Source organism: Rhodamnia argentea, chromosome 8 (genome assembly GCF_020921035.1).
Source record: "Rhodamnia argentea isolate NSW1041297 chromosome 8, ASM2092103v1, whole genome shotgun sequence".
Classification (NCBI taxonomy): Eukaryota; Viridiplantae; Streptophyta; class Magnoliopsida; order Myrtales; family Myrtaceae; genus Rhodamnia; species Rhodamnia argentea.
Genome location: NC_063157.1, coordinates 22,473,114 through 22,498,004, shown reverse-complemented (window position 1 = coordinate 22,498,004; position 24,891 = coordinate 22,473,114). Strand labels below are relative to the sequence as shown.

Genomic DNA, 24,891 nt, shown 5'->3' with positions numbered 1-24,891 from the left:
AAAAAAATATCAAACTGATACACTTATGACAATTTTACCTCAAATGGTACATCTATGACAAATTTATCATCCGTTAGTTTTCGTTAAATCTAACAGTTTTATGACACGTGACAATTGATGAGTGTACCGGTTTGGATTTTTACCCTCCGTTTGCCATATGCATATCGGTTTGGAATTCTCTATGGTATTAACCTAATTTATCGTAGGGTAAATTTGCCATATGCATATCGAGTTTAGAATTTTTTGTGGTAAAAAAAATAGTTTGGGGAAAAATTGTAGCAACCGTATCAGTTTAAAATTTTTCGTGAAAAAAAAATAATTTAGGATAAATTTATCATAAATATATTAATTCAAAGTTTTTTATGGTAGTACTACAAAAAAGAATCAAAATGTATAGTCAGCTGACGAGGACCGGCGTCCACATCCAGCTGCACTGTGTTGCCCCGCCCGCATACAAAACTCGGGGGTGTTTTCTCTTCGTGGATTTTTTTTTTTTTTCCTTTTTCTCAGAATTTTCGTCGACGGAATATTCAAAAGACTCAGGAAACAGCTAGCTGCTCGCATGATCCTGTCGAACTGTCTCTGGCCCATCTCCTCTACCAAACCATTTTCCTAAGCAATCCGAGGACCCAGCTCTCTGTCTTCTTTATCTCTCTGCCTTCTTTATCTCTCTGCGACTCCGGGAGAGCCCGAGCACAAAGCCTCCGAGGATGGTGGCCGCGGTGGCGGGAGCGGGCGGCGATCCGCTGACCGAGAGGGCGGCGCTCATGCGGGAATCGCTGCAGAAGAGCCAGACGATTACCGACAACATGGTCTCGATCCTCGGGTCCTTCGATCACCGGCTCTCGGCTCTCGAGACCGCCATGAGGCCTACTCAGGTTGCTTTTCCCGATTTCGTTTTGCTTCTGTTGGGTTTCAGATCGAGTCTAGCTCTCTTCTTTTACACTTTAATTTCGGAGAGGTTTTGCCGTGAGCAGTGGAAAGTGAGCTCTCCGTAATCTGCGGACGAGTTGATTGCTGTCTTTGGACGGGTGATTTAGGTGGCTGAAGTAATTGCTTGATGATCTAAGGAAAAGCTAGGATGAGATCGGGTTGTCCTGTGTTAATTGAGCTTAGCGGCGGACTTGGTTCAAGGAAATTTTCGGAACATGAGGAAACGAGAGGTCTTCAAGATGCTTGATGAACTGCTAGCATACATTTCTTTGACTGGCTAGCTGAGACAGATAAACAAGTTTTGACCTTGCAGAATAATAGAAGGATTTAATTCTCACTCTCTCGTTCATTCTCTCAAAAGCAAAGCAACTCTTTCCTTGAAGATGCTTTGCCTTGACGTTCAAATGAATATGGGGTTGCCCAAAGGTGGTGCTGATTTTTTTTGCAATCTTTTACTTTATCTGGTTTTGCAGATCAGAACACATTCTATTAGGAAAGCTCATGGTAATATTGACAAGACCTTAAAGGCTGCAGAGGTGGTTCTGTCGCAATTTGATATTTTCCGCCAGGTTTGTATCGGTAGCTAAGCAAGACTTCATTTGCTTGTAAATTCCCTTTTGCTGTTAATCTGTTGTTGAGAAGCGGTTCATTTGGTTTAGCAACAAATCACAAACGTCTTTTTCATGGAGCCCACTCTATTCAGGCTACTTGAAATTCTTTCCTTCTGCTCTAGCGCGTCTCAGGGAAATCTTTGTTTGTGAAATAGGCTCAAAATCTAATGTTGCAACTTGTAAGATTTAGATCCTTAAATAGCCGTTGTATGCAGTTTAGCTATTTTCACGCTGCATATCTTGTTATTTGGAAGCTCAATTTTGTTTGGCAAGCTCAACTCGATGAGAGGTTGTCCTTCTTCCTGCTCGTATATTTACAAACATTGAATGATTTATTTTTTGTTGTGGGGTTTGTTGTCCTTCATCATAGCCCCTTGGTGATGATATCCCCTTTTCTATCTATAGCTATGTTCCTTTTTGGACCTTCTCTTGTTAGGAAATGGTTAAAACCAACGTCGAGTCTGGCATGTATTCAGATGATTTCTCAAGAATTGCCAATTTTTTCTAGTTTGCCAATCCTGATAATTCTTATGTGGATGTACTTTGTTTTCCATTATATTATTCTTGTTGATTTTCGATTGTGTCTTATCTGTTGTCGTTCGTGTTACTATTATTGTACTGGCAGGCTGAGGCAAAAATTCTTAAAGGGCCACATGAGGATCTTGAAAGTTATCTGGCAGCAATTGACCAACTAAGAGACAACCTTCGATTTTTTTCCAGTAACAAAAGCTTTAAAAGTACTGATGCAGTGCTCAATCATGCAAATAGTCTGCTTGCGAAGGCTATCTCAAAGCTGGAAGAGGAGTTTAATCAGCTCTTATCAAGTTACAGGTCCGTATGCATTTTTGTTGATGCTTACTTTGTTGCTTAGACATCCTTTGTGTTCATGTGTTCTCTAGTTCTGTCAGTGAAACTTGTTTCCTCTTTTCTCAAGAAGCTTCATCTGACTCAAATATTTGCACTGTCTTTTCCCCAGTCTAAACTATGTAACGACTGTGTTTGTATGAATAACTCTCGATTTGCTGGGTTATTGTCATACTACTGTCTCCAGGAAGCATTGATGGGTCTTTTGACATCATTTTCACCCGTTCCTTTACAATGTCTTTCGCTGTTTTCATTCGATGTGGTGGTCCTGAAATACGAATTGTTACAAAAGGAGCAGCTGGTTTTCTTGTTTTGTTTCTGACTCCTTTCTGAGCTGCTGTTTATTGCTTCGACATCTTCTGCTTGATCTATGCTTTTGGGATCAGTATACAAATTTTGATCTTGCACTGATGGGTGGAAATATCAGCTTTGTTGAATTATTAATTGACCTTGTCACTTAGAAGTTTTTAAGTTTTTTGCTATGATTTGTGTTGTGTAAAGAATGGACCCTTCCTATATACCATCTTCATGTAAGTTCTTCATGACATTACAGCAAACCTGTGGAGCCTGACCGTCTATTCGAGTGTCTGCCTAGCTCTTTACGACCATCAACTGGGTCACCCGGGCACCAGGGTGATTCTGGTGGTAACAATCATTCACACATGCACGGTGATCATCATAATGGTAACTTGGAAAATGCAGTCTATACTCCTCCAGCACTTATACCCCCAAGGATATTGCCCCTGCTGCATGATTTAGCCCTGCAAATGGTTCATGCGGGTTATCAACAACAGCTACTCAAGGATTACGGGTAAAAAGCCTTACTTGTTTCCTTGCTGGATAAAATTTCTTGTAATGGTGCTGTCGAGTTAGTCTAGATGATTGACTGTCTTTGGTTTGTTGTGATGCTTGTATTCTGTAGGATGATATGCCTATTCTCTTGGATGTGGTGGTATAGTTTTTTCATCAATTTTATATTATTGTTTCTTGAAATTTTTTGACTCCTTGTACAACTTTGTGTATCAGATACCTATCTACACTGGGTATATCTGAGTTAGCTGTATAACATAGTGCAGAAAATTATTCTGCAAGAGTATCCGATGGGGCATGGTGTATGTAGTTATTATTGTTGTGTCTCTATATTTACAACATACAAGTAGGTAGATTTCTTTTTTCTTATTGTGGTATGTAAACCATGTTGCTAGGTAGATGTGTCCATTATCAACATTGGTTGTGCATGTCGACCTAATTATGGATCTGTGTGATTCACATCATCAATTAGCTTCTTCGGTGTATCTTTCATTGCTTGCTAGTTTCTTCAATCCAATTGCTTGCTTTCTTGAGAAGGAACTGAATTGTCCTTCAATACTATTCATTTCTTTAAACCCTTTACCAGAGACATTCGCTCACCTGTTTTGGTGGAAAGCCTCCGTAAACTTGGTGTCGAGAAACTTAGCAAAGAAGATGTTCAGCGGATGCAATGGGAGCTTTTGGAGGCAAAGATTGGGAATTGGATTCATTTCATGCGTATTGCTGTGAGGACTGATTTAATCTTGCAGTTTCATGTTCTGTTTTTGTTATCCTTCCTGATGTTTCCCTTATCCATGAGTAGGTCAAGCTGCTCTTTGCTGGAGAAAGAAAAATATGTGATCAAATATTCGAAGGCTTTGATTCTCTTGGGGATCAATCCTTTGCTGATGTCACTGCAAGCAGTGTATCTGTGCTGCTTAGTTTTGGTGAGGCAATTGCTAGAAGCAAGAGGTCACCAGAGAAATTATTTGTGCTTCTAGACATGTATGAGATAATGCGAGAACTTCATTTAGAGGTATGATGTCATGTTTACATTTGCCCTCGTTTCTGTTTATGTTTGCACACCATTAGCATAAATGCTTCATTCCTGAATTTCACTTGAAGGTATATACTACTTACTTTCCCCAAAAGTTTAAGGATAAGCGTGGATAAAATTTTTAGATTGGCCTCTGTCCAATGTTCTAACCCTTCCTCACACAATATGTGTTCTTTTTTGGTCCTGTGTTACGTTAGTGAATAACGACAGATGACTTTTGCCTTGGCTTGTGATTAACCTATATCGTTCTTGTCCTGCTGCAGAAGTTTTCGCCCAATCTTCCTTTTACCTTGCTTAAGGTTAATATGAGGAATTAGAAGGTGCATTAGTCACGCTGAGATTTCCTATTGGCAATTAACAGGAACTAAAAATTGAGCTAAAAGCAGCTCTGAACTGGAAAGAAAATCAGATAAAAAATGGACTGCTAGTTTCTGTAGAGATAGCAAAGGAGATTTCATAAGAGGTGTTAGGTGGTTATTATTATCTTGTTGAGGGTGGGTGGCTGGGGTGGAGAAGTCAATGAGTCCGAGAGACTTTATATGCTGAGGGCTTGGCCTATTTAGTCAACATGAAACTTTAAAGTCTAAAATTACAGAAAGTTGCTTCAGAATCAGATGTGTTTCTGCAGCATGCAGCTGGACAGTCAAACTGAAAGTCAATTTTGAAAAGGTTTCTAACCCAGAACATTTTTCCAAAGCTAAGGAAGTGAATTACATTGTTCAAGTGACCATACATTTATCAAACCGTTTGTGTTGCTTTGATCTTAACCTTTCCCTTTCTCGCTGGTGAAGTTTTCTGAACGGAGTTACGTCATCTTTGAGAAGTTTATGAGTGGATGTTTGTGATTCTATTTCATGGAGACTGGAGAGACTGATGAGACATTGTGATTTCGTTACCCCAAAATTTGGGAATTATGCTTCTGTTAGCTTGATGCTATCTGGGAAAATGTAGTTGGATGAGCTCTGAGATTATGTTCTCTGGCCTGATTCCATAGGAGAATTGATTCTGTTGATTGGTGTATGAGAGATTTTCTGTCAATTTCTCTGAGCTAGCTTAAAGCTTCTGAATGATATCACCGCCTTTTTTTTTTCCCTCTATAGAAACATGTGGGGGAATAGTCATTAAACAATCATTTATCTGTTTTGCCAGATTGAAGCTCTTTTCAAAGGTAAAGCTTGCAGTGAAATTAGGGAATCTGCTGTGGGTTTGACAAAGCGACTGGCTCTGACGGCCCAAGAGACTTTTGGGGATTTTGAAGAAGCGGTGGAGAAAGATGCAACAAAAACGGCGGTTTCAGATGGAACAGTACATCCATTGACGAGCTATGTGATCAATTACGTGAAGTTCTTATTTGAGTATGCTCAGCAACCCTTTACTGGTGGAGTCGAATTTATTTAATCAAACTGGATTATTTTAATCTCGTTTTATGGTATTTTCTTTCTGGTATTGATTTAATTGTATTTGTAGTTGGAATTTTGATGAGGTGATAGTTAGTAGTAAGAGTCTTTTTCGTATGAGGGGTTTTTTCACAATAATCGGTGGATATTTGCTGTCTTCTCCGGAAAATTTGATCTTTTTAAGTACTTCCCAACTTGGCAAATTCTTTTTATTGGAAAGCCTTTTACAAGTTTAACAAATTTATGCATTTTCTTTTTAATTTAAATTATTTATATTTTGAATTTTACTCCTCTCTTGCGTATCTTGTGATATTAGCAGCAATATATAGATCAGTAGCTTTTCAAAAGTTTTAGTACTGTTGCTTTTTATCAGTGGTGGACCCGGGGAGGATAGTGGTGGGCCCAGCATCCCCAATCAACCCCCCCCCTCCCCGGCCCCCCCCGGCGCGCAAGCTCATTTTCTCGGTTCGCCATTACTTTCTAGGATTTGTTATCAAAGTGGTTGCTTAGTGGCTTCATTTTTATTTTTTCCCAAGCTTTTCATGGATCAAGCAATTGATTCTCTCCAGATAAGAGATGTTTATGTGGATTAAGCAAAGCACGAAGATGCAGCAAACCACAGACAACATTAAATAGCCTATTTACAATTTTGGCTCCGTTATGACCAGTGCATTTAAGCTGGACATATGCTAGGCACCTGATGATCACTAATTGAATTGTTGCAGTTATCAATCAACTCTGAAGCAACTATTTCAAGAATTTGAAAATGGCGATGACACGTCTCAATTGGCCTCTGTGACAATGCGGATAATGCAGGCTCTTCAAACCAATTTAGAGGGAAAATCCAAGCAGTATAAGGATGCTGCTTTGACGCACTTGTTTCTTATGAACAACATACATTACATGGTCAGATCCGTGCGCAGGTTTGCCTTCAACAACATTGGATTTTGAGATGTGGCTCTTTCTGCTATGTTTTGTGTAGCTGCAATCTCATTTGTTCGATTTCAGGTCAGAAGCCAAGGATTTGTTGGGGGATGATTGGGTGCAACGGCATCGGAGAGTCGTGCAGCAGCATGCCAATCAATACAAGAGGAATGCATGGGCAAAGGTGTGGACCTATAATCCTTGATTCATGTCATATGTACTCTGCTGACTGCTTAGTTTTATGCAGGTTGTGTTACCTATCGCCCTCTCTCATTGGTGTTATTTTGAGAAGATTACAGAGGAAAAATTAACAAAGGGAATGATAACTAACAACAAATTGCATATACAGTTCTTGGCACTTTATGCCTCTTTTGTTAAGGATATCCCCCTTCGATTGGCTTCTTCTGTTTTTATGACATACTTGCTAAATTCAAATTTATATTTTCAAATTTGTTTCCTCTCATGCGTGGGGTAGATGATAGCATAATTGTTCCACAGAGAGAGAGAGGGGGAGAGGGAGAGGGAGAGGGAGAGAGCGCGAGGGAGGGAGGAGCATCAGCCATCAAAATCCCTATTTGGCTCATTTGGAAAAAAAAAATTATAGTGTGTAATAGAAAACCTGCTTGCCCTGAAATATCTTTGTTCTGGCAAACCGCTCATGACTATAGCTTTTATGCAGATTTTGCAATGCCTTTCTATCCAAGGCCTTACGTCATCGGGCGGTAGTAGTGCAGCTGGTGTAGGTGGTGATTCAGGAAATAGCAGTGGTGCTTCAAGGGCATTGGTGAAAGACAGGTGTTATTTTCTATGAAAAACCTCTATCTTGAGAATAATTTTGTTTCTCTATATGTAGCGGGTACGTAAATTTCACATGGAAAATGCAATTTGTTGTCAGGTTCAAAACTTTCAATATGCAGTTTGAGGAGCTTCATCAAAAACAATCCCAATGGACTGTTCCTGATACTGAGTTGCGGGAGTCTCTGAGGCTTGCGGTAGCTGAAGTCCTTCTGCCAGCCTACAGATCTTTTGTCAAAAGATACGGGTATGCTTAGTACAAGTAACGATTGGTGGGGTGTTTTGTTACCCTGACTTTCTATTGAGGGTAGTAGGCTACAAGTTAAGGCCAATAATATGCCTTGTCCCTGTTAAAGGTGATACGGATATTATTTGGTGTTGGCAATTTTAGGACTACTCAAGTAAGAGAGGCATGATAGAGAAATTGAGAAGAAAATGGGCAGCATGGTTTAGAAAACCATGCAGACTCCCACATTTCCTTGCTCTTTCACATGTTCAGAAACTAATGACTAGATTTCTCCCAAATCTAAGATGTGTACATGAGTCTGAACACCAGTCAAGGATTTCTGCCAAGTTCAAACAACATTTTGACAATTTATGTATACGCGCTTCTTGTGAATTAGCACCACTCCTGGGGGTGAATAAAATGGCTGCAAGGATGGCCGATATGTATACTTTGCTACATTGCAGTGTAATTCTTTCATGTCGTCTAATTCAGTGTTCTTATGTGTTTGCAGACCTCTTGTGGAGAGTGGCAAAGCGCCGCAGAAGTACATTAAATATTCACCGGAGGATCTTGAACGTATGTTGGGCGAGTTTTTCGAGGGAAAGACGAATGAGCCAAGGCGGTAGATTCAGAGATCTGATTCTGCTCAGGACTGTCGTGAATGATTCTACTTTTGTCATTTGTCTTCCGAAAATTTCTGTTCTGATTGCTGAGTGGCTTAGATGATTCGAGGTGTTGGCTGATTGTTTCACGGCTGGCGATAGCCGGCACTTCCTCATTGCTGTAAAAAGCGTAAGAGCTGAGGGAAGTAAAATAAAGATTGACTGGAGGCGTGGAATTTTGTGTATATTTTTGTGAATAACCTATTGTCAATATTAGGATGGACTGAGCCGGGTAACTGGTTTGTCAAGATCTCTTTGTTCCAATTTTTAGTATCTTCAGGATGAGAGTTGCTATGACCCCTATCGTATGGATCCGAGATAGGGATGATCACATTCCTTGTGGCTCGAACTCACGAGACTCGAATCGCCCATGGACGAGCTTGGGAAAGATTCTCCTTTATAGGAACCGACCAAGCTGGCTGCTCGCCTACGTGAACTTCTCTTTTTAAAAAGTTCATAATAGCAAAGTTTTCGTGAAGTAAAATCAATCGAGAATTTGCTTCCACTTTTCAATGCGATGATTGTCTCATGTCATGGGCGGTCATCTTTTTGAAGAATCGCACCTTTCATCCTTAACGATGCTCCAGGGCTCACGGAACGAGTGGCTTATGTAGCAGGCAACATTCCTATGCGTCCCTCCTTGCCCCCTTACTTAGGAACCCAAAGGTCACCTTTGGACGTTGCCATGACGTTTTTGTTAGGAAGGTTACGGGGATTTAGGTTTATAGATGGATTCAGTTAGCGAAAGTATCTCACACTCAATTGATACCAACACGATCTTATGATCGGTGAAGCTTGGTTGACTTCGTCAAAAATAAAAAGTAGGTGTATAAATCATGTCAACAGAGTTCATATGAACCGTCGATCACGCGAGATTTAAGGTACGACTCGAGATGATTGGTAGTGGTAGTCCATTGACTAGTCTTACAATTCTGATAGTTGCTTGCACGGTAAGGAAGCCGTTGGAACAGTTAGTTCCAAATGGGACTTGAATTGAAGACTAAAACGGGCCTACGAATATGAAAAGAAAAAAGAAATAGAAAAAAAAAATTGACATTTTGTGGACAAACGCTCGCCACATTTGCGCGCCATTTGGGGCCATGGGACTCCTCGAGGCCGTTACTTCATCTTCTTCCTCCCTCTCCGCTCTGGCTCTCGCTCCACTCTCGCTCCACTCGCACATCGCTGCGCTGCATCGCATCGACGCCTGCTTCCTCCGAGCGCGGCGAACCTTAGAATCGCCCATGGACGGCGCTCCTTCGCACGGTGCGTTCCCCATCCCCTCTCGCGCTCCTGATCTTCTCCGTTTGCGATTCCCCGTTGCTCTTCCCCGTTTCGCGGATTGGACCGGGCCGCCGGTCTGGTTTTGTTTCTTATTTTTTATTTTCGGTTTTGTTTGGATCGCGAAGGAGATAAGGAGAGCAAGATGGACCCGATGAGGGAGTGCCGCGGTAAAGGAGCGTGCGAGTTCAGTCCTCGGACGGAGCATGTCTCCGATCGCATCCTCCCTCATATTCTCAACTTGTGAGCTCTCTTCTTCAGCTACGACAGTCTCCCTGTTCTGTTCTCTTTCGGAATGTTGTTATGGCACAATGAGCTCATCCCTGGCCGTTGTTTCTTATTATCATTGAGTAAGTTGAGGGAGGTGCACTTGATTAGTTGATTGATCCTGAAGCACGAACTGAGGCGCTGTGATTGCTGCATGCCCGACCTTGAGGCCTGTGCTGATTGCGAATCCCGATACACAAATCTATCAACTTAGTTCCTTTGATAGTTCGACATATATGACCTAATTTTGGAGGTCTTTTTCTGTGGTCTCACTGCAAGACGATTTGTCTCTTTCCTATGCCCGTGTGCTGCCAGCTTAAACTGTGGATACTTGAAGAGAGAAATTATGTAGTTCATTCTTTCTGGAAATTGTGGATGTTGGAGTATGTGTCTCTTTCCTATCTTCAGGAAATCGATGGTTGGTGTTTTGCTGTTTGTTGAGCTATCTTTCATCCCTAGAACTTCATTTATCATCACTTGGATTCAGTGTGAATTTAGTTCTGAAATACCATTTTCATTGCTTTCTACTCGGTTCCATCCTAAGTTTGTCTTTTATGCGATAATTAGATATGCTTCTCATGCCACTCCTCGTGACTTTGAGATCTATGCTGATGATGCTTCTTTTGAAGACCCACTCATGTGTGCTCATGGGTATGTTTTCTTTTGTACCAGTTTATACTGGTTCCAAATGATTTACTGTCACATTCGTCGAGATCAAAGTCTTGTAAGTTGCTTCTTCTCAAACTAATAGCCATTACGTTACTTGGACAGAACAAACATGTCTCCACTGTACTGTATTCTCATTTTATTCGAACTTGTACTTTTAAGTTTTGTGTTATCCTTGGAATTGAGGATTTTTGACAGAACAATGTTGTGAATTTTGCCTTCCATTCTTCTATATTAATTTCATGCATTTGGTATGAACTTGTCATGGTCAATGATGTACGTGGAAGATGAATTCACCTGATAGAACCTGCATAGATGTAACACTGATCATCAAAACAGTTTCTTCTATCTCCCAAGAAAAAGGATCTTTTAAGGCATATTGAAGAGCTTAGCATCGATGCATGTTATAGCTTACTAAATTTTACTATCCACTGCACAGGTTGAGGCAGATCAAGTCAGCATTTTACTCTCTGGCAAAGGTTTTATTAGCTCTTTCTTGATTGCCACCTTATCATATCACCAAGTACCATTTCTTGTTTTAATAAAGACGGGCACTCGATGCTAAGCAATATTCTGGGAAACATTTTCTTGGAAAAAAAATTGTCTGTTTAGTATGAGAACTGGAAGTTCTTACTGAAGGATTGTCGATTTTCTTTTATCTTCCTAGAGTAGGCTAGGAGTTGATGCTCGGGTACTTTCCTCTCTGATGCACATATGGCTTTGAAGAATGAATTGCTCACATCAATTTCATTGGTACTTCTTTTTAATTGGAATAAGTTTTCAAACTTGGCACTTGTGATGGTGTTCAGTAATATGTACTTGTGTGGTGAGCCTTTACCTTTTATTGGAATCACTCAATATCATAATTTATTTATTTAAGTAAGAACCTTTGTTTTGCACGGTGGTGAAAAAGTTGTCTTGATTACTCATTATTGTTGCTACTTAAGTAATGTTCGCAAATCTTGTCCCCCCCCCAAAAAAAAAAAAAGAAAAGAAAAAATAAGTAATGTTTGCAAATATATGGAGCACGTATTCTTGTAGTTTCTTAGTCATTAATAGCTAAGCAGTAAGTCTATCATCAAATCTTAGCAGGGCGCAGGTATGTGCATCCTCTGATCTTAGGGGGAAAAGAAAGAAACTTCTCAGTCAGGGGATGAAACTGCATAGCCAGTAAAGTACTTCCTCTTAGTTTAAGGAATAGAAGCATTTGAGCAGTGGTATGATCTGTATCTGTCTCTGTACTTCCTCTAGTACAGATGATAATCTGAAAGAAGAGTGAGTTGCTTGATGTATTTTATTCAAAGGCAAAGGAGTTCACCCTGTAATCTTCTCTCATACCTTATCGAGTATAAAGTTCCGTTTTCCCTTTTAGGGCATCTTGGAGCAAATCTCTGGACCAATTTCGTTTTGACCTTTTAGTGAGGAATTAATTTTTTTGTGTGCCTTGGTAACTTAACAAATCTTCTAAAATTTGATACTCTTAAAATAAATGAATAACGTCTAGACTGTCAGGCCATCAGCATTTAGAATTAACTTTTTCTGAGTATGATTAACTGGTCTATAACTTGGGCGAACCAAGCAAAGGCTTTACAAATGTGGCAAAGGATACGTTTAAGCAATTAATATTATGAAATTTTGTGTTTCTAGTTCTTGAAGACGCAGCCAAAAAAAGGCTATATAATTGGTCACATTGAGATTTATTTACTCGAAGAGCAGCCATTTATTCCATCAAAAAGCTTATTTTGGTAAAGAACTGCTGTTCTTCATTTTATGTAGGGACTCATCTCATTATTATGTTAGAAGCATGTGTACATAAATATTCATCTGCAAGTACACAAAAATATGTTTTGAGGCATTCTCCCCTGATATGCAATTCTGTCTCGATGAAAGGTCGTTGAATTCATTTCACTCTCTCTAAATAACAGGTGTTCAGTGAATCGAGAATTGTTGAATACACTGTCAAAGAGAATTTGATATCACCAGGGAAATATGAGGTGAGATATGTCAATTGCAAATGAAACAATTATTTCCTGGTCTTTGTTGATGTTTAATGTTGTATTGTATCCTTCGACAATCCAGATACTGATTGACAATAAACAATACTACAAGTTTTTGGGGAGGCACATAGACATGATTTCTCTCATTAGGCTGTACGTGGAGAATGACAAAGTTGTTCGTCATGAGGACTGGTATGCACTAAACTCTTCACTCTATAATAGCCTTGTACCTCAATAGGTTATTTCTCCTATGGGGCAGGCCAGGGTAATAACCAAAAAGAAAAAGAAATGAAAGAACAAAAGCAGTCCACCAGAAAGAAAATTGATGCTCTAATTTTGTGCTTGACTAGTAATAAGAGGTTGCCGAAGGTTTTGCTTAATGACTAGCTGTAAACTTCGGCATTTGCAGAGACGATGTAATATTTTTTCTGTATTTTTTGTTATGCTGGTCAATATTATTTCTTATAAAAGGAGTGTGACCTATTGTTTAGCTGGCCTCTTACTGATGTTAGTACTTCAATTTCTTTTTCTTTCTTTTAATTTTATATGGTTTTCCCTGTACTTTTTCATTTTTTTATGTGTGAAAATGCGTATATGTCTACGTGTGTGGATACGCCACTTGATCTTAACTACTAAGACCGAGAATGTTACTTTCTGCATTCCATGCTGCAGGTGGGATAAGAAGCCTCTCAAGAGCAGAGACACTGTCCAGATCCCCATGGTTGGCATAACTTTGGAAATGCTTCGCCGGGGCTCAATGATGGCAACTCATGCTATGATGGGTTTTGGGAAGGATCCTACCATGTAAATCAACTCTTAAATCTGAACAGAGAATTTCTTTACACCTGTTAAGGTTTGTGCAGACAAGTTGGTGGTGATTTTTATAGCTAGAGAAAGTATACGAGCAAACTGTGTGGTGTTGGTGGTTATTGCTTGAGAATGTGAACAAGCAATCAGAACCAGGTGTTGTACTGCAACGCGACAACTCTGAGGTTTAGGTAGTCGCTCCTCTGGCTTTCAGAGGATTCAGATTCTATTTGTTGGCAAATTTTTTGTGACATTTTAAAACTATTAGCAACAAGCAGATGTATTCTGGTACTTTATGATCTGCTTTTCTTTCTGTAGATGCTCATATGATTACCCACTATAAGTTTCTCTATGAACAAATTATTCTATTAAATAAAACTGAATTTCCATGGTGTTTCTTTGTTAGCGGTGGTACAGCTGTCATGCCCCATATGCATGATAAAGATAGGAAGTTCTATCACACAGTTTGTTTGTTACATATGAGCTAATTATATGCATGATATGCATTTTGTCTAAAGTTACTCCTCAAACATAGATGGAGTGGTGGCTACTCATGTTGAATTACTTTTTTTGACTTTGGGTTATACGGTGCTCCTGGAGTTGGACTACTTGATTTCCAGGAAGTCAATGCAGTGTGAACGTTAGGTTATGATCTTATTGTGGCTAGACAGGGACCTTGAAATTACACTGCCTGTGTGCTTTTTAGCACTTTTTAGGCTGGGATCGATGGGATTGGGGTGTTGGGACATGTAGTTTGAATTCCACCCCAGTTGGCCTGTGCTGACGAAGTCTAAAGCCATTAACGGATCATACTTCCTTTCCTTTTCGCCCGTTTGTTCCTTTTTGGGTTATTGTGGGGCATCCATCTCCGAGACGTAGAAATCAGTTGATGTGGCAACAAGTGATGTTGCCGGGAATGAATGGTGACTTAGTAGACTTGTATTCTTATCAGATGATGCTTGATCCAGATTACGGACAATTCTGAGACAAATGGTAATGGTATTGACTTTCTCTTTTTCTTTTTCCCGAGACGTCACCTTCTTCCAGTGAGACTAACATGATATAATTGCCTCATCTGGTTCAAGAGTCTGCAGTTTTGCGTTCCAAGAAAGAATCACCAAATTTATTTATATATACTATTTTATCTTGTCTCTGTATTTCTCTTTGTTGAAAGCACTGGGCATCTTGTATTATATCGGGGATATATTAAGTTTGTCAGCTTATTCTGCTTACCCAACATAAGCCACTAATGCTTCAGAGTCTAGATGAGAAGAGAAGGTTAAGGATAACTCATAGCCACTGGCATAGTTCTGTGAGTTGTTGGGTAGCCGACGCCACTTAGTACAATATCTGCAATGTTGTGTGTTTAACGACAGATCAGACTGTGGCTTAATTAATACGGTATCATGAAATTATGATCCAATGAGGATTTTCAAAACCTTAACCCTAGCTTCCTTTTAAGATATGATCCCGCTTGAAACTGCGATTTTCTTGTTAAATAAAGCTATCGCTATAATGGGAATCATTGTTTGTGACTACTCCTGCTCACCCCATGCAATGTTAAGAAAAAGGAAAGCAATCTAACACTGATTTGTCTGTTAACCATTTTATGCTCCTTATCATGTTTACTTCTCTCTCAGTGGTTTTTAATTTTTTTATTTTTTTGTGTTGAATGGTGAAGTTGCAGGAGAAGAGAGTGGAGCTTGGAGATGTACTTATACCTTTGTTAGTGGGTATGTGTGTCAAAAGTGAGCTGCTGCTGAAGTATGTATGACCAAATGGTTTTGGAACAAGGTCAGAAACACAACTACACCCTGTTCTTCTTGTTTTTCCTCTTCCATGACAGTCCTTTTTTGACTGGTCGTCGACAATCTTTGATCCGTTAGAACCAAATATCTCTCTCTCTCTCTCTCTCTCTCTCTCTCTCTCTCTCTCTCTCTCTCTCTCTCTGTGGATGTTTTAGAGAACCAATGTACATTATCCATCCATTATAGTATCTGAGAATCATGTTATATAATGAAAATAATGATTGGGGAATCCAACAACATTGTTCTTCAGGTGGTGTGCCAGGCTCAGAGAGAGAGAGAGGGGGGGGCAATAATGGATGGATAATTGGGTTGGGGGCATAGGGATCAGAGAAATCCCTTACTTTCATGCAAAAACAGCATTTAAGCAGAAAAGAGGACCTTTCTTTTATAGGCTGATGATGGGGGGTGTGACCTTTAAGAAGCAGCCATTGCTTGCTTTCTTTCTTTTGCTAAAGACTGCACAAAGTTGATGGACTAGAAACTTTGTCTCCATCCCCTAATCTTTTCCTTTTCTTTCATTTCCTCCTCTTTTTAAAAAAAAAAAATTAATGTTAAGCCTGATCGTTGGCATCATCTCTTTCTAGTGGGGTCTCTCCCCCTTTCTTTTCTCTCTCTAGATTTTGTGGCCTGGAAGCTTGTCTGATGTAAGATGATGTTCAAGTTTTTGCCAAAATGGAGGAGGAAAAAGAAATAAAGGAAAAGATGGTAATGCCCTTGGAAAGCAGGAAGATTTTGAATGCTTTAGAGATCGAATGAGCCACCCCTCCCATGGAAAGAAGTGCATTCATATGCTTCTTTTTGAATCCACTTTTTTCCCTCTCTTCACTTTTCATATCTAATCATTTATTTCCCCTCAGATTTCACACCCCTAACATTCATCTCTCCAAAACGGCTGCCAGTAATTTCCACTCCCACGAACAACACAACACAAACTCCTGTAATTATAGTTATGAGACGCCAAGCGCCATGAGAACACCCAACCGATGTGACAAGTCAGCTTGATGATGCAAGAGGACTTGAATTTTCATTGCTGGAGCCAATCAATGCCTAGGAAACTAATGGGAAAATTGTACGAAAGTCCTAAACTTATTGTATTTTTATCAATTCAATTATAAACATTTTCAAGTTTTGCTAATTAGTCCATCCGTTCAATTGTGGCTAGAAATGCTAATATGGACGCCGGTCGTTCACAAAACATGAAAATGTTTAGGATTAAATTGGTAAAATTAAAAAATTTAGGATTAAATTGACAAAAGAACAATAAATTTAGTACTTTTTGAACAATTTTCTCGAAAACTAAGTGATCAAATTTAGTTAATGATTAACTACTTTCCCGAACTTTTGTACGTTGAGTACAATTATTTCCACGTTATTCTTGTCAACAATATGAACATTGTCATCAAATTCACATATGATGATGAGGTGAGAACCTAAGCGTCACTTGGTCTTAGCTTCCCACAATGTCTGAACCGTTGAATAGCCGAATTCTTTAGTCCCAATGCCGTTCTTAATGTCGGCTACTTTAGTTAAAAACCCAATAATGATCAAATCAATCTCTAGATTATAACCTAATCTCCTCGCCTTTTAAAAGTGGGTTAGCCCCAAAAATTAAAGGGGCAAATACAAAAAATTAAAACAGTCACCGAGGTGATGAAAAGCAAGTACTACTTGCAAGAAAGGAATCTCTCTCTCTTTCTCTCACTCAGCTTCCGAAAGGAGAGAGAGAAGGCAAAGTGAAATTTGAACGACTTCACTTTCTATGGTAAGGCCTTTAGTGGCCTTTTCTTTTCCCCTCAATGGGAACAGAGCTCGAGGCCATGTATACATACACATTCATATATTTCTTTCATGTGATAAAAAGCCCCACTAAATCCTTGTGAAAGCTCAAAAAAGGAGCAGTCAAAGCATTTTGGCTGGGAAAAGCGCATTTGGTTTTGACCGGTTTTTGGATTTTGTTTGGTTGAATCGATTTGTATGAATCTGAGCACTGACTTGGACTTTGCAAAGTTTCAATATAGAAATGTGATAATAGCCATGTGATCTGTTGACGAGTGGATAACCAATGATGAGGGTTGTGGAACGTAAGAGAAGGCGAGTCTACATCTGATGTTTGGAGAAATTGTCCAATCAATCCTAAACACTTATTGTATGTATGTCAAGTTAGTCATGAAATTTTTAATTTTGCCAATTTCGTCACAAACTTTTGCGAGAAATTCCACTGTAATTATTCTGGCTAATTTTTTACGGAAATCACTCATGTGGACGGCCGATGATGATTGGACGACCGCCACATTAGCGATTTTCACCAAAAATTGATCAGAATGACTACATTAAAATTTCACTCAAGGTGTAGGACTATATTGGTTAAATTGAAAAGCTTAGAATTGAATTAATATTTGTACAATGAGCTTATGACTGATTGGGTAATTTTTTATATGATGTTCTCATAAATAACCAACAAAGTCAATTCATATAATTTGCATGTACTAATTTCAGGTAATTGATCACATCTGTCTTGATAGAACGATTTTAGTATGACCAGTAAAGCTAATTAACATTGTGGGTCGTCAAACCCCTAGTTAGGGGTGTCAAAAAAGCCCGACCCAACCCTAAAATTTACGGTATTTAGGGTCGGGTCATGGTCTTCTTCGGGTAAGGGTCAAGCGCAGGGTTTTCTGACCCATTTGAGTCGAGCTAGGCCAGGTCGGCACCTTTTTTTGTGTTGAAATCATCCAATTTGAAAAGTACAAACCCTAACCCTAACCTCCACCGATCGCACCCCTCTCTCTCCAATTTGGAAAGCAATTGTACTAACCCTAACTTCTGCGATCGACGGCTCAAGCCCTCCTCTTTGAACCAAGTCAAGTTGAACTCCACGACAACTCCAACTCGACCGCTGTCATCGGTGGAGATCATGGATTACTAGGACAGAGGATGCAAAGGCAAAACAAAAAAAACCACTGAAACTCGAAACCGTGGAGTTGTTATTAGTGGAGAGTCCAGTGCCATGGTGAAACCCTATGTTGATGTGAGATGTCGGAAACCGATGACGGGGTTAGTTTGTACTTCAAGGATGAGTATTGGTTTGGTTGCGCGACCATAATGAAAATGATGACATTTCGAGCAACCCACTTGTTTGGTTATCGGTGAAGATCGTGGAGTTCGACTTAACCTAGTTCAAAGAGGAAAGCTTGGGGCGTTGATCGCGGAGATTAGGTTAGGGCTCGTACTTTTCAAATTGGGAGATTTTAAAAAAAGAAACGCAAACCGTAACTTAAACCGGCTCGACCCGAAGATTTGAGGCATATTAACTTTGGGTCTCGAGTTGAGTCGTGGTCGATATTGTTCGTTTCAGGCTAGGACGAATGTTATGGATACCCAACCTAACCAATTGATACCTCTACCCGTAGCCACTAGAAAATCTTAAACATATTGCACTTTTATCAATTCAGTTCTAAATTTTTTAATTATGCCGATTGAGTCCTAAACTTTTTCACATTTGTCAATTGAGTCCATCCATTCAATTATGACAAAAAATTGCTAACTTGAACATAGGCTATCCTATGTAGCACGGGCGTTGCTTACGTGGTCAATTTTTTATAATACATTAATATTTTTTTCTATTTTTCATTATTTTCTGATTTTTTTTTCCTTTTTCCTTTCCTTTTTTTTTTTCATTTCTTCTTTTTGCCGATGGCCGGCCATTGACCGTGGCTAAGTAGGTCGACCTCGCCCGTGGCGAGCAATGACGACCCTCGCACACTTGAGGCCAACTTGCACGATGGGCGACCACCGACAAAAGGAAGAAGAAAGGAAAAAAAATGAAAAGAAAAAATCCAAAAAATAACAAAAAATTCAAAATATATTAAAATATATTAAAACTGTCCATGTTAGCACCAGACATGCCATGTAGGATAACCGGCATTCACATCATTGAGTTCTTGTCAAAATTGATCGGATGGACTCAACTGGCAAAATGTGAAAAGGTTTACTACTCAATTGATAAAATTAAAAGATTTAGAACTAAGCCGGCAAAGGAGCATTAGATTTAAGACTTTTTTGGACAATTCTCCCTATCAATTTTCATATTTTATGAAGTTACTAGATATTGACCCTCTACGCTGAAATTCAATAAATATTTTTATTATCTCGTTTTCTTTAATCTAAAAATTTTCTCATCCTCCACCTCTTTGAACCTTGCCGTCCCTCCCTACATTTCCACATGTAGCATGAATCCCCAATTACTTTCACTTAGTTTGCATATTGTTTCTGGCCAAGTGTGAAAATTCCTTAATTGACGTGTTCCTAATGGCACTTTTTTTCTCCCTTTAAGCTTTTGGGATTCCAAAGTTGGAACATCTTTTGTGGTCTTAAAGACAGGATGCTTCTCCTTGTTTTTCACAAATGTCGATCTTTCATTCTCTTTTGAGCTTCTGATCACGCCCGCCATATCTTTTAAAAGATGAGAATGTCGGGGGTGTCGAGGGTTTTGAAATCATCAAGCAATCTTAAAGTTAAGATCGCCATCGATTTAATCAAAAGTTGTGTGCTTTTCTTCCAAATTTCTGTGGAAGAGAAATTTTTCAATATTTTTCCCCCACCCCTCTATTAAAGTTGCTTTCTTGCTTTTCCTCTTGCATAGCTCATAAGTAATGAATCATTTGTTATTTGCTTTTCCTCTTAGTTTGCTAGGCTTCCAAACCCCCTTTCATCAGTTTAAAAAAAAAAATGCACTAGTTATGATTGGTAAAATCAAGTTCAAACTTACCATGAAACCGCCGAGACGACGACTCGTCGAGGCACCGGTATATTAGCCGTCCTAACGCTATTCAGGATTTATCATGTATAGATGAAGTACCGCCTTAACGAATCATTTTGCTCAAAGCACATTAACATCGGATTTGAATTCTGCCGTGACCTTGACTTTCTGGCTTAGATGGAACATAGTGTACATTCAATTACATTAGTAATCGAATATGAGAATGGAATGCTAAGACCAAAGAAAATCCCCAATTAAAGAAATCATATGTTACATGACATGAATAGAAATTAAGATTCTATCCATCCATCTACTAAGTATTCATACTATACAACTGCTAAAGCCAACAAATCCAATCCCCTTGCAAACACTCATGTAATTCTCTTAATTCTTTTTCGATGTGTATTCTTCCTTTTCCCCTTCCCAAAATTCTGTCAAAAAAAGCTAGAAAAAAAAAAGAGAGGCACAAAGAGGAAAAAAATAAAAAAAAACAGGACCAAGGGTTAGATCATTTTGGTCTTGCTCTACACTCACAGTTCTTGAACTTTGAAGATGATCCTCTCATCAACCAAACCCATAATCCAATTCCCATCTCCACAAATTTGATCACCATCTTCTTCAATGGCCACATTCAAATCTAGCGACTCGCCGATTGGTTTTGCCGCGTCAACTCGATGATCATCCTTCTCTTCCTCCTCTTGATCTTCAATCATCTTTTGCCTTGTGGTTGGAGAGCAAGCTCTCGACACAGCACTAAAGCTTTCACAGCTGAAGATCACAATAGCATCCTGAAGATCCACGGCAACTTCATCATCATCATCATTATCATCTTCAAGTGTTACTTTCCCGCCTTCAATTGCTTTCTTGACACCCATTTGAGAGAAGTGATCAGCTTGGTCCAAGTCCTCCAAGAAAAACACCCTATGCGGATTCTCGTTCACCGCCTCGCCGAATCTTTGCAGATACCCGCGACCCCTCTCAGTTCTTGGTCTCTTGCTCCTGCAGTGCTTGGTCGAATCCGATCCTCCTGCTGAGTAGGAGAAGCTGGTCAGGCCAATTGAGACGAAGTTCGTTTGAGAACCAAAGATGGTCTTTGCGAGTTCTCTTGCAATCTTCTCTTTGGCAAGAGAGTCAATTCCCACGAAGAGCATCCATGTCTCTTCTTTCTTCTTTCTGTCTTTCGAGTAGTAACTTCGCCTTCCAGATCTATGGACAAAGAATATTCCAATTTAGAGAAATAATGCTACATTTTCTTGGAAAGTAAATAATGGATAGGATCACTTAGGATCAAAGTGATAGAGAACAACTTTTGCATCACGGTTAAATACATCATCTTAACTTTAGGAAATCTCTTGATAATGGCTCATGGAAAACTTCAGAATCTATCCCAAATGGGTTCATCAAGCGATGTGATCGATCATGAATAGGTACTTAAAAATTATATCAATGCGCAGCAAGCAGATTTGATTAAACTCAATGACAATGTATCACATAATGATAATGTACTAAGCAAGTTATATAGTAAAAGTTCCTAGCGTACTTATCATTTTCTTCTATTTACTATGAAGGTCTGCATAGTTGCACTTATTTTGATAAACTCGTTGATAAGCAAAATAAGAGTAATTTCTTTATTTTCTAGTTTTCATCTGGTTTGTTAGTTACATTGATAATTCTGTATCTACGATTTGAAACCTTATACAAAATCATTATTTGCATTGTTACCTGCACTCGAGAACAGTTTTTGCAATCTCGGGAACGATATCCTTTTGCCATGGAACCTTCATCTCCAATGCATCGCACAGGACTTTCAGGTTCTCGGCGCTGTACTCCTTGAAGCTATCTGTATTGTTCATGTCCTCCATCACTTCGCTGGATGAAGCCGAGTTAGGACTTGAGTTAGGATTTGACAGTAGGTCCGGTTTTGGGTTGTTCCTCTCGGCTGGGACGAATATCTTCACGTCGCTCTCGTCGTTCTTGTCGTCGTAGCTCGTCTCGGGAGTCCAAAACTGGTGCTCCTTCGGCGACGACTGCTTGAATTCCAGCAGAGTCGGCCAGCTGAATTGGCTGTGATGATGATGGTGCAGAGAAGAAGACCGTGATCTCGGGGAAGAAGGCGTTGAAGAGAATTTGAGGACTTTCTCGGGATATTGTGGTTGGTGCTTGTGAACTGCACTACAGAACGTGTTCCACTTCTTGCAGAGACTCTTGACACTGACACAGTTCTGCTCAATCAAGGAGAATGACAACAGTTTCAGCTTCATCGTCATCATTTAGCAGATATTAATGTCCAAAGATGAAACTACACGAAACATATGCATATAACTACCTGAAAATCGACAACATCTCTGGTCTTCTCATCCTTGTATTGTTGGAGCCATGAAGGGAGGCTTGAGCTGCTTGAAGTGTTAATGGAGTCTAACTTGTTCCTCACAGTTTGGACTTCCTTGTCGAAGTTGAGCATGCAGTCGGAGCAGCATGCGAGCTGGTTATTATTACTGTGTCCTCCATTAAAATTCTCAAACAGTGACCAGTTTGACTCTTCTTTGGCTTCCTTGCATTTCACCTCAGATTGCCAATCACTGAAATTTTCAATAACCCACTATAGTAAAGCACTCTACCCAAAAGGGAAAGAGAAGGTATAACGATAGAGTAAACTGATAATGTCCTCAAACGAAAAGAAAATAGTATTTTACCAGTCAAAATTGAGAGTCAAGCTGAGGCTCCCAGCAGGGACAGTGAGAGGGTGAAGCTCCCAGACAGTCTCCAAGGAAGGATGGCCAGCTTTGCACTTCATGTATGTCCTCAGAGTGGCCACACCCAAGAGCCACACCCTCTTGCTAACCTCCCCAGCCCCACCACCACACACCCATTTCTTGAGCTCCATCACTATGTGCTCCAATGGACAGTAGCTGTAGCTCATCATCATCCTCCTCCTGTGCTCCACAAAGTGCAGCCACAGCTCACACACCCCTTGCACATCCCCCAGATAGAGAACCACTCCTGAGGACCTCCCAACAACACAGCTCTTCACAACCCCTCTCAGCTCCACAAGTTTCTGCTCCACCTCATCCCTAGAGTAGTTCCTCATGGACAAGATCGGCAGGTTCAAAATCTGGATCGGCGGTGACCTCATGGTTAGTTCGACACTCGAGCCGTTACCGTGTCCTCTCTCGAGCTTTTCCATGACCCCTCTCACCACTGCCTCTGCACTGGCCACACACTCTCCTACCACAATGGTGTTCCTCCTCTTCCCCATCATCGTTTCCATCACGCTCGCAACGTCATTGGCGCGAGCTGGCTCGGCTGGCTTGTTATTGCCCTGAGCTAGCGGCCCGGCAAGACCCGAGTGCAAGGATAGAGACACGTTGGATGGCCCAAGAGCAAGGGGTTTGGGATTGTTGGAAGTGTTGACACTTTGATCTTTAGGGTGACTGCTTGGTGCTTTTGGAGCTTGTGAGCAGACTTCCACGGAGACAGCTTGCTCCACTCTATTCTTGACCTGGGTGCTCGAGAAGCCGGCCTCTCTCATGACCCGGCTCACACTCGGGTCGTCCAGGATCGAGATTATCAGCTGCTCAACCTCGATCTTGAGGGCCAAGATAGGCTGCTGCTGGTTCTCGACCGAGCCACGGCGCTGGTGAGCCTGCGCCCTCTTGAAGGCGGCGACTAGGGCATTGGAAAGAGAAGGGTGAGGCGTGTGCGGGCTGAGGAGGGGGCTGGACGTGGAAGCCGGGAGGCGGTTGAGGGCGACGTTGAAGCAAAGCTCCAAGGCCTTGCACTGGAGAGGGTGGGAATGAGACTGAAGGCAAGACCTTCTGAGAAGGCCGGTGGAGGAAGCTAGCATGGCACTAGCAACATGAAGAGGAGTGACCTGGGCATGGCCTCTTCTTCTTGCTAGGCTCACTGCTTGCTTCACCACTGCTGTTGCCTCTGGAGTGAGGGATTGTGGTATGATGCAAACCGTATTTCTCATCCTTGTATATCTTTCACCCTAATCAACAGTGAATGTGTGTGGAAGATGATGGCTTGAGGAGACTTCAAATTTGGTGAGGTGGGTTTGGGCTTGTGAGTTTCATGGGATGAAGAGACATGCAAAGGTTTGTTTTGGAAGTGTGTAAGCTAAACAAAGGGAGAGAGTGGTTGCTGGCAGACATGCATGTCTGAAGTGAAGAGGTAGGAGTGAGATTTTATGGTAATAGAATGGGTTTGTTCTTTTCTTGTTAGTGAGGTAAGAATGTATGTGTGTGTGTGTGTGTGTGTGTGTTTTTTTTTTTTTTTTTTTTTTTGTCTATGTGAAAGTGGATTGCATGTGATGAAACTTTTGCCCCTCTCTCTCTTCTCTCTCTCTCTATGAAATGAAGGCTTTTTGCTGAATACATATTGCAAAAGCTTTATGGGTATGTGAAAAATATATTTGGAAGCAATAAAAAGCAAGTCTAAATACTTACCCAAAAAAAAAAAGCAAGGCTAAATAACAAGTGGAACCATCACTTTTGGGTGAGCTTTATTCTTTTTTTTTTTTTTTGGGTGATTTCTTCATTCTTCTTTCTTGCTGTCCTTGGCAAGTAAAAATACAAAAATTAGAGAGATAGGAAAGGGAGGGAGAGAAAAGGGGAAAAGAGAAAGTGGGCGGTCTTCAAACTACGAGGACTGGAGAGAAAAGAGAATGAGGACTGTCTGTCTGTTTGATCCAGAACTGTTGCTTGCTTTCTCTCTCTCTCTCCCTTTTTTTTTTTTTTTTTGGCTCTTTTGCTCTGTTCTCGAAGAGGAATAATCACTTTGATGATTGATCGTGTTCTTTTATGGTCCTCAAGCTATACCCTTTGATTGATTAGATTTCCTCGCATGAAATCCATGCACACACACACACACACAAAAAAAAGTTGGCTTTGAGGGCTTCCTTTGCGTCCTTTGTGTAATTGGACTGTAATTGTGACTCATTTCCAGTTGGGTAGAGATTTAGAAGTTGTTGCCCATCAATTAGCTTTTTCAATCGGGTTCCGGACATGTAAACCGAACTTTTTTTATCGATTGATTTTAAAGAGCGG

General features: G+C 40.3%; 3 protein-coding genes across 4 annotated transcripts; 2 read left to right on the top strand and 1 right to left on the bottom strand.

The window, feature by feature from the left end:
- The first annotated feature begins 648 nt into the window (after window positions 1-648).
- Window positions 649-8,487, top strand: LOC115755713 (exocyst complex component EXO70A1-like). Its single transcript, XM_030695223.2, has 12 exons — window positions 649-878; window positions 1,407-1,502; window positions 2,170-2,375; window positions 2,962-3,219; window positions 3,805-3,943; window positions 4,021-4,233; window positions 5,404-5,609; window positions 6,377-6,574; window positions 6,660-6,759; window positions 7,255-7,370; window positions 7,471-7,617; window positions 8,108-8,487. The coding sequence occupies exons 1-12, from the start codon at window positions 711-713 to the stop codon at window positions 8,220-8,222; spliced, it is 1,962 nt and encodes a 653-aa protein (XP_030551083.1). The 5' UTR covers window positions 649-710; the 3' UTR covers window positions 8,223-8,487.
- Window positions 8,488-9,366: 879 nt separating this feature from the next.
- On the top strand, window positions 9,367-13,667 carry LOC115755715. The gene is made up of 7 exons (XM_030695226.2): window positions 9,367-9,524; window positions 9,668-9,782; window positions 10,374-10,457; window positions 10,912-10,951; window positions 12,398-12,466; window positions 12,552-12,661; window positions 13,142-13,667. The coding sequence occupies exons 1-7, from the start codon at window positions 9,503-9,505 to the stop codon at window positions 13,275-13,277; spliced, it is 576 nt and encodes a 191-aa protein (XP_030551086.2). The 5' UTR covers window positions 9,367-9,502; the 3' UTR covers window positions 13,278-13,667.
- A 6,407-nt stretch (window positions 13,668-20,074) lies between these two features.
- Window positions 20,075-24,031, bottom strand: LOC115755738 (protein SMAX1-LIKE 3-like). 2 transcript variants are annotated; one of them, XM_048284548.1, is made up of 4 exons: window positions 22,537-24,031; window positions 22,170-22,422; window positions 21,566-22,068; window positions 20,075-21,049 (listed from the first exon to the last, which is right to left on the bottom strand). In XM_048284548.1, exons 1-4 carry the CDS (start codon window positions 23,814-23,816, stop codon window positions 20,374-20,376), a joined length of 2,712 nt encoding a protein of 903 aa, XP_048140505.1. In that variant the 5' UTR covers window positions 23,817-24,031; the 3' UTR covers window positions 20,075-20,373. The 2 variants fall into 2 exon arrangements, with proteins under 2 accessions (XP_048140505.1, XP_030551113.2); XM_030695253.2 differs by having other exon boundaries at window positions 21,566-22,065.
- Between the last annotated feature and the right edge of the window lie 860 nt (window positions 24,032-24,891).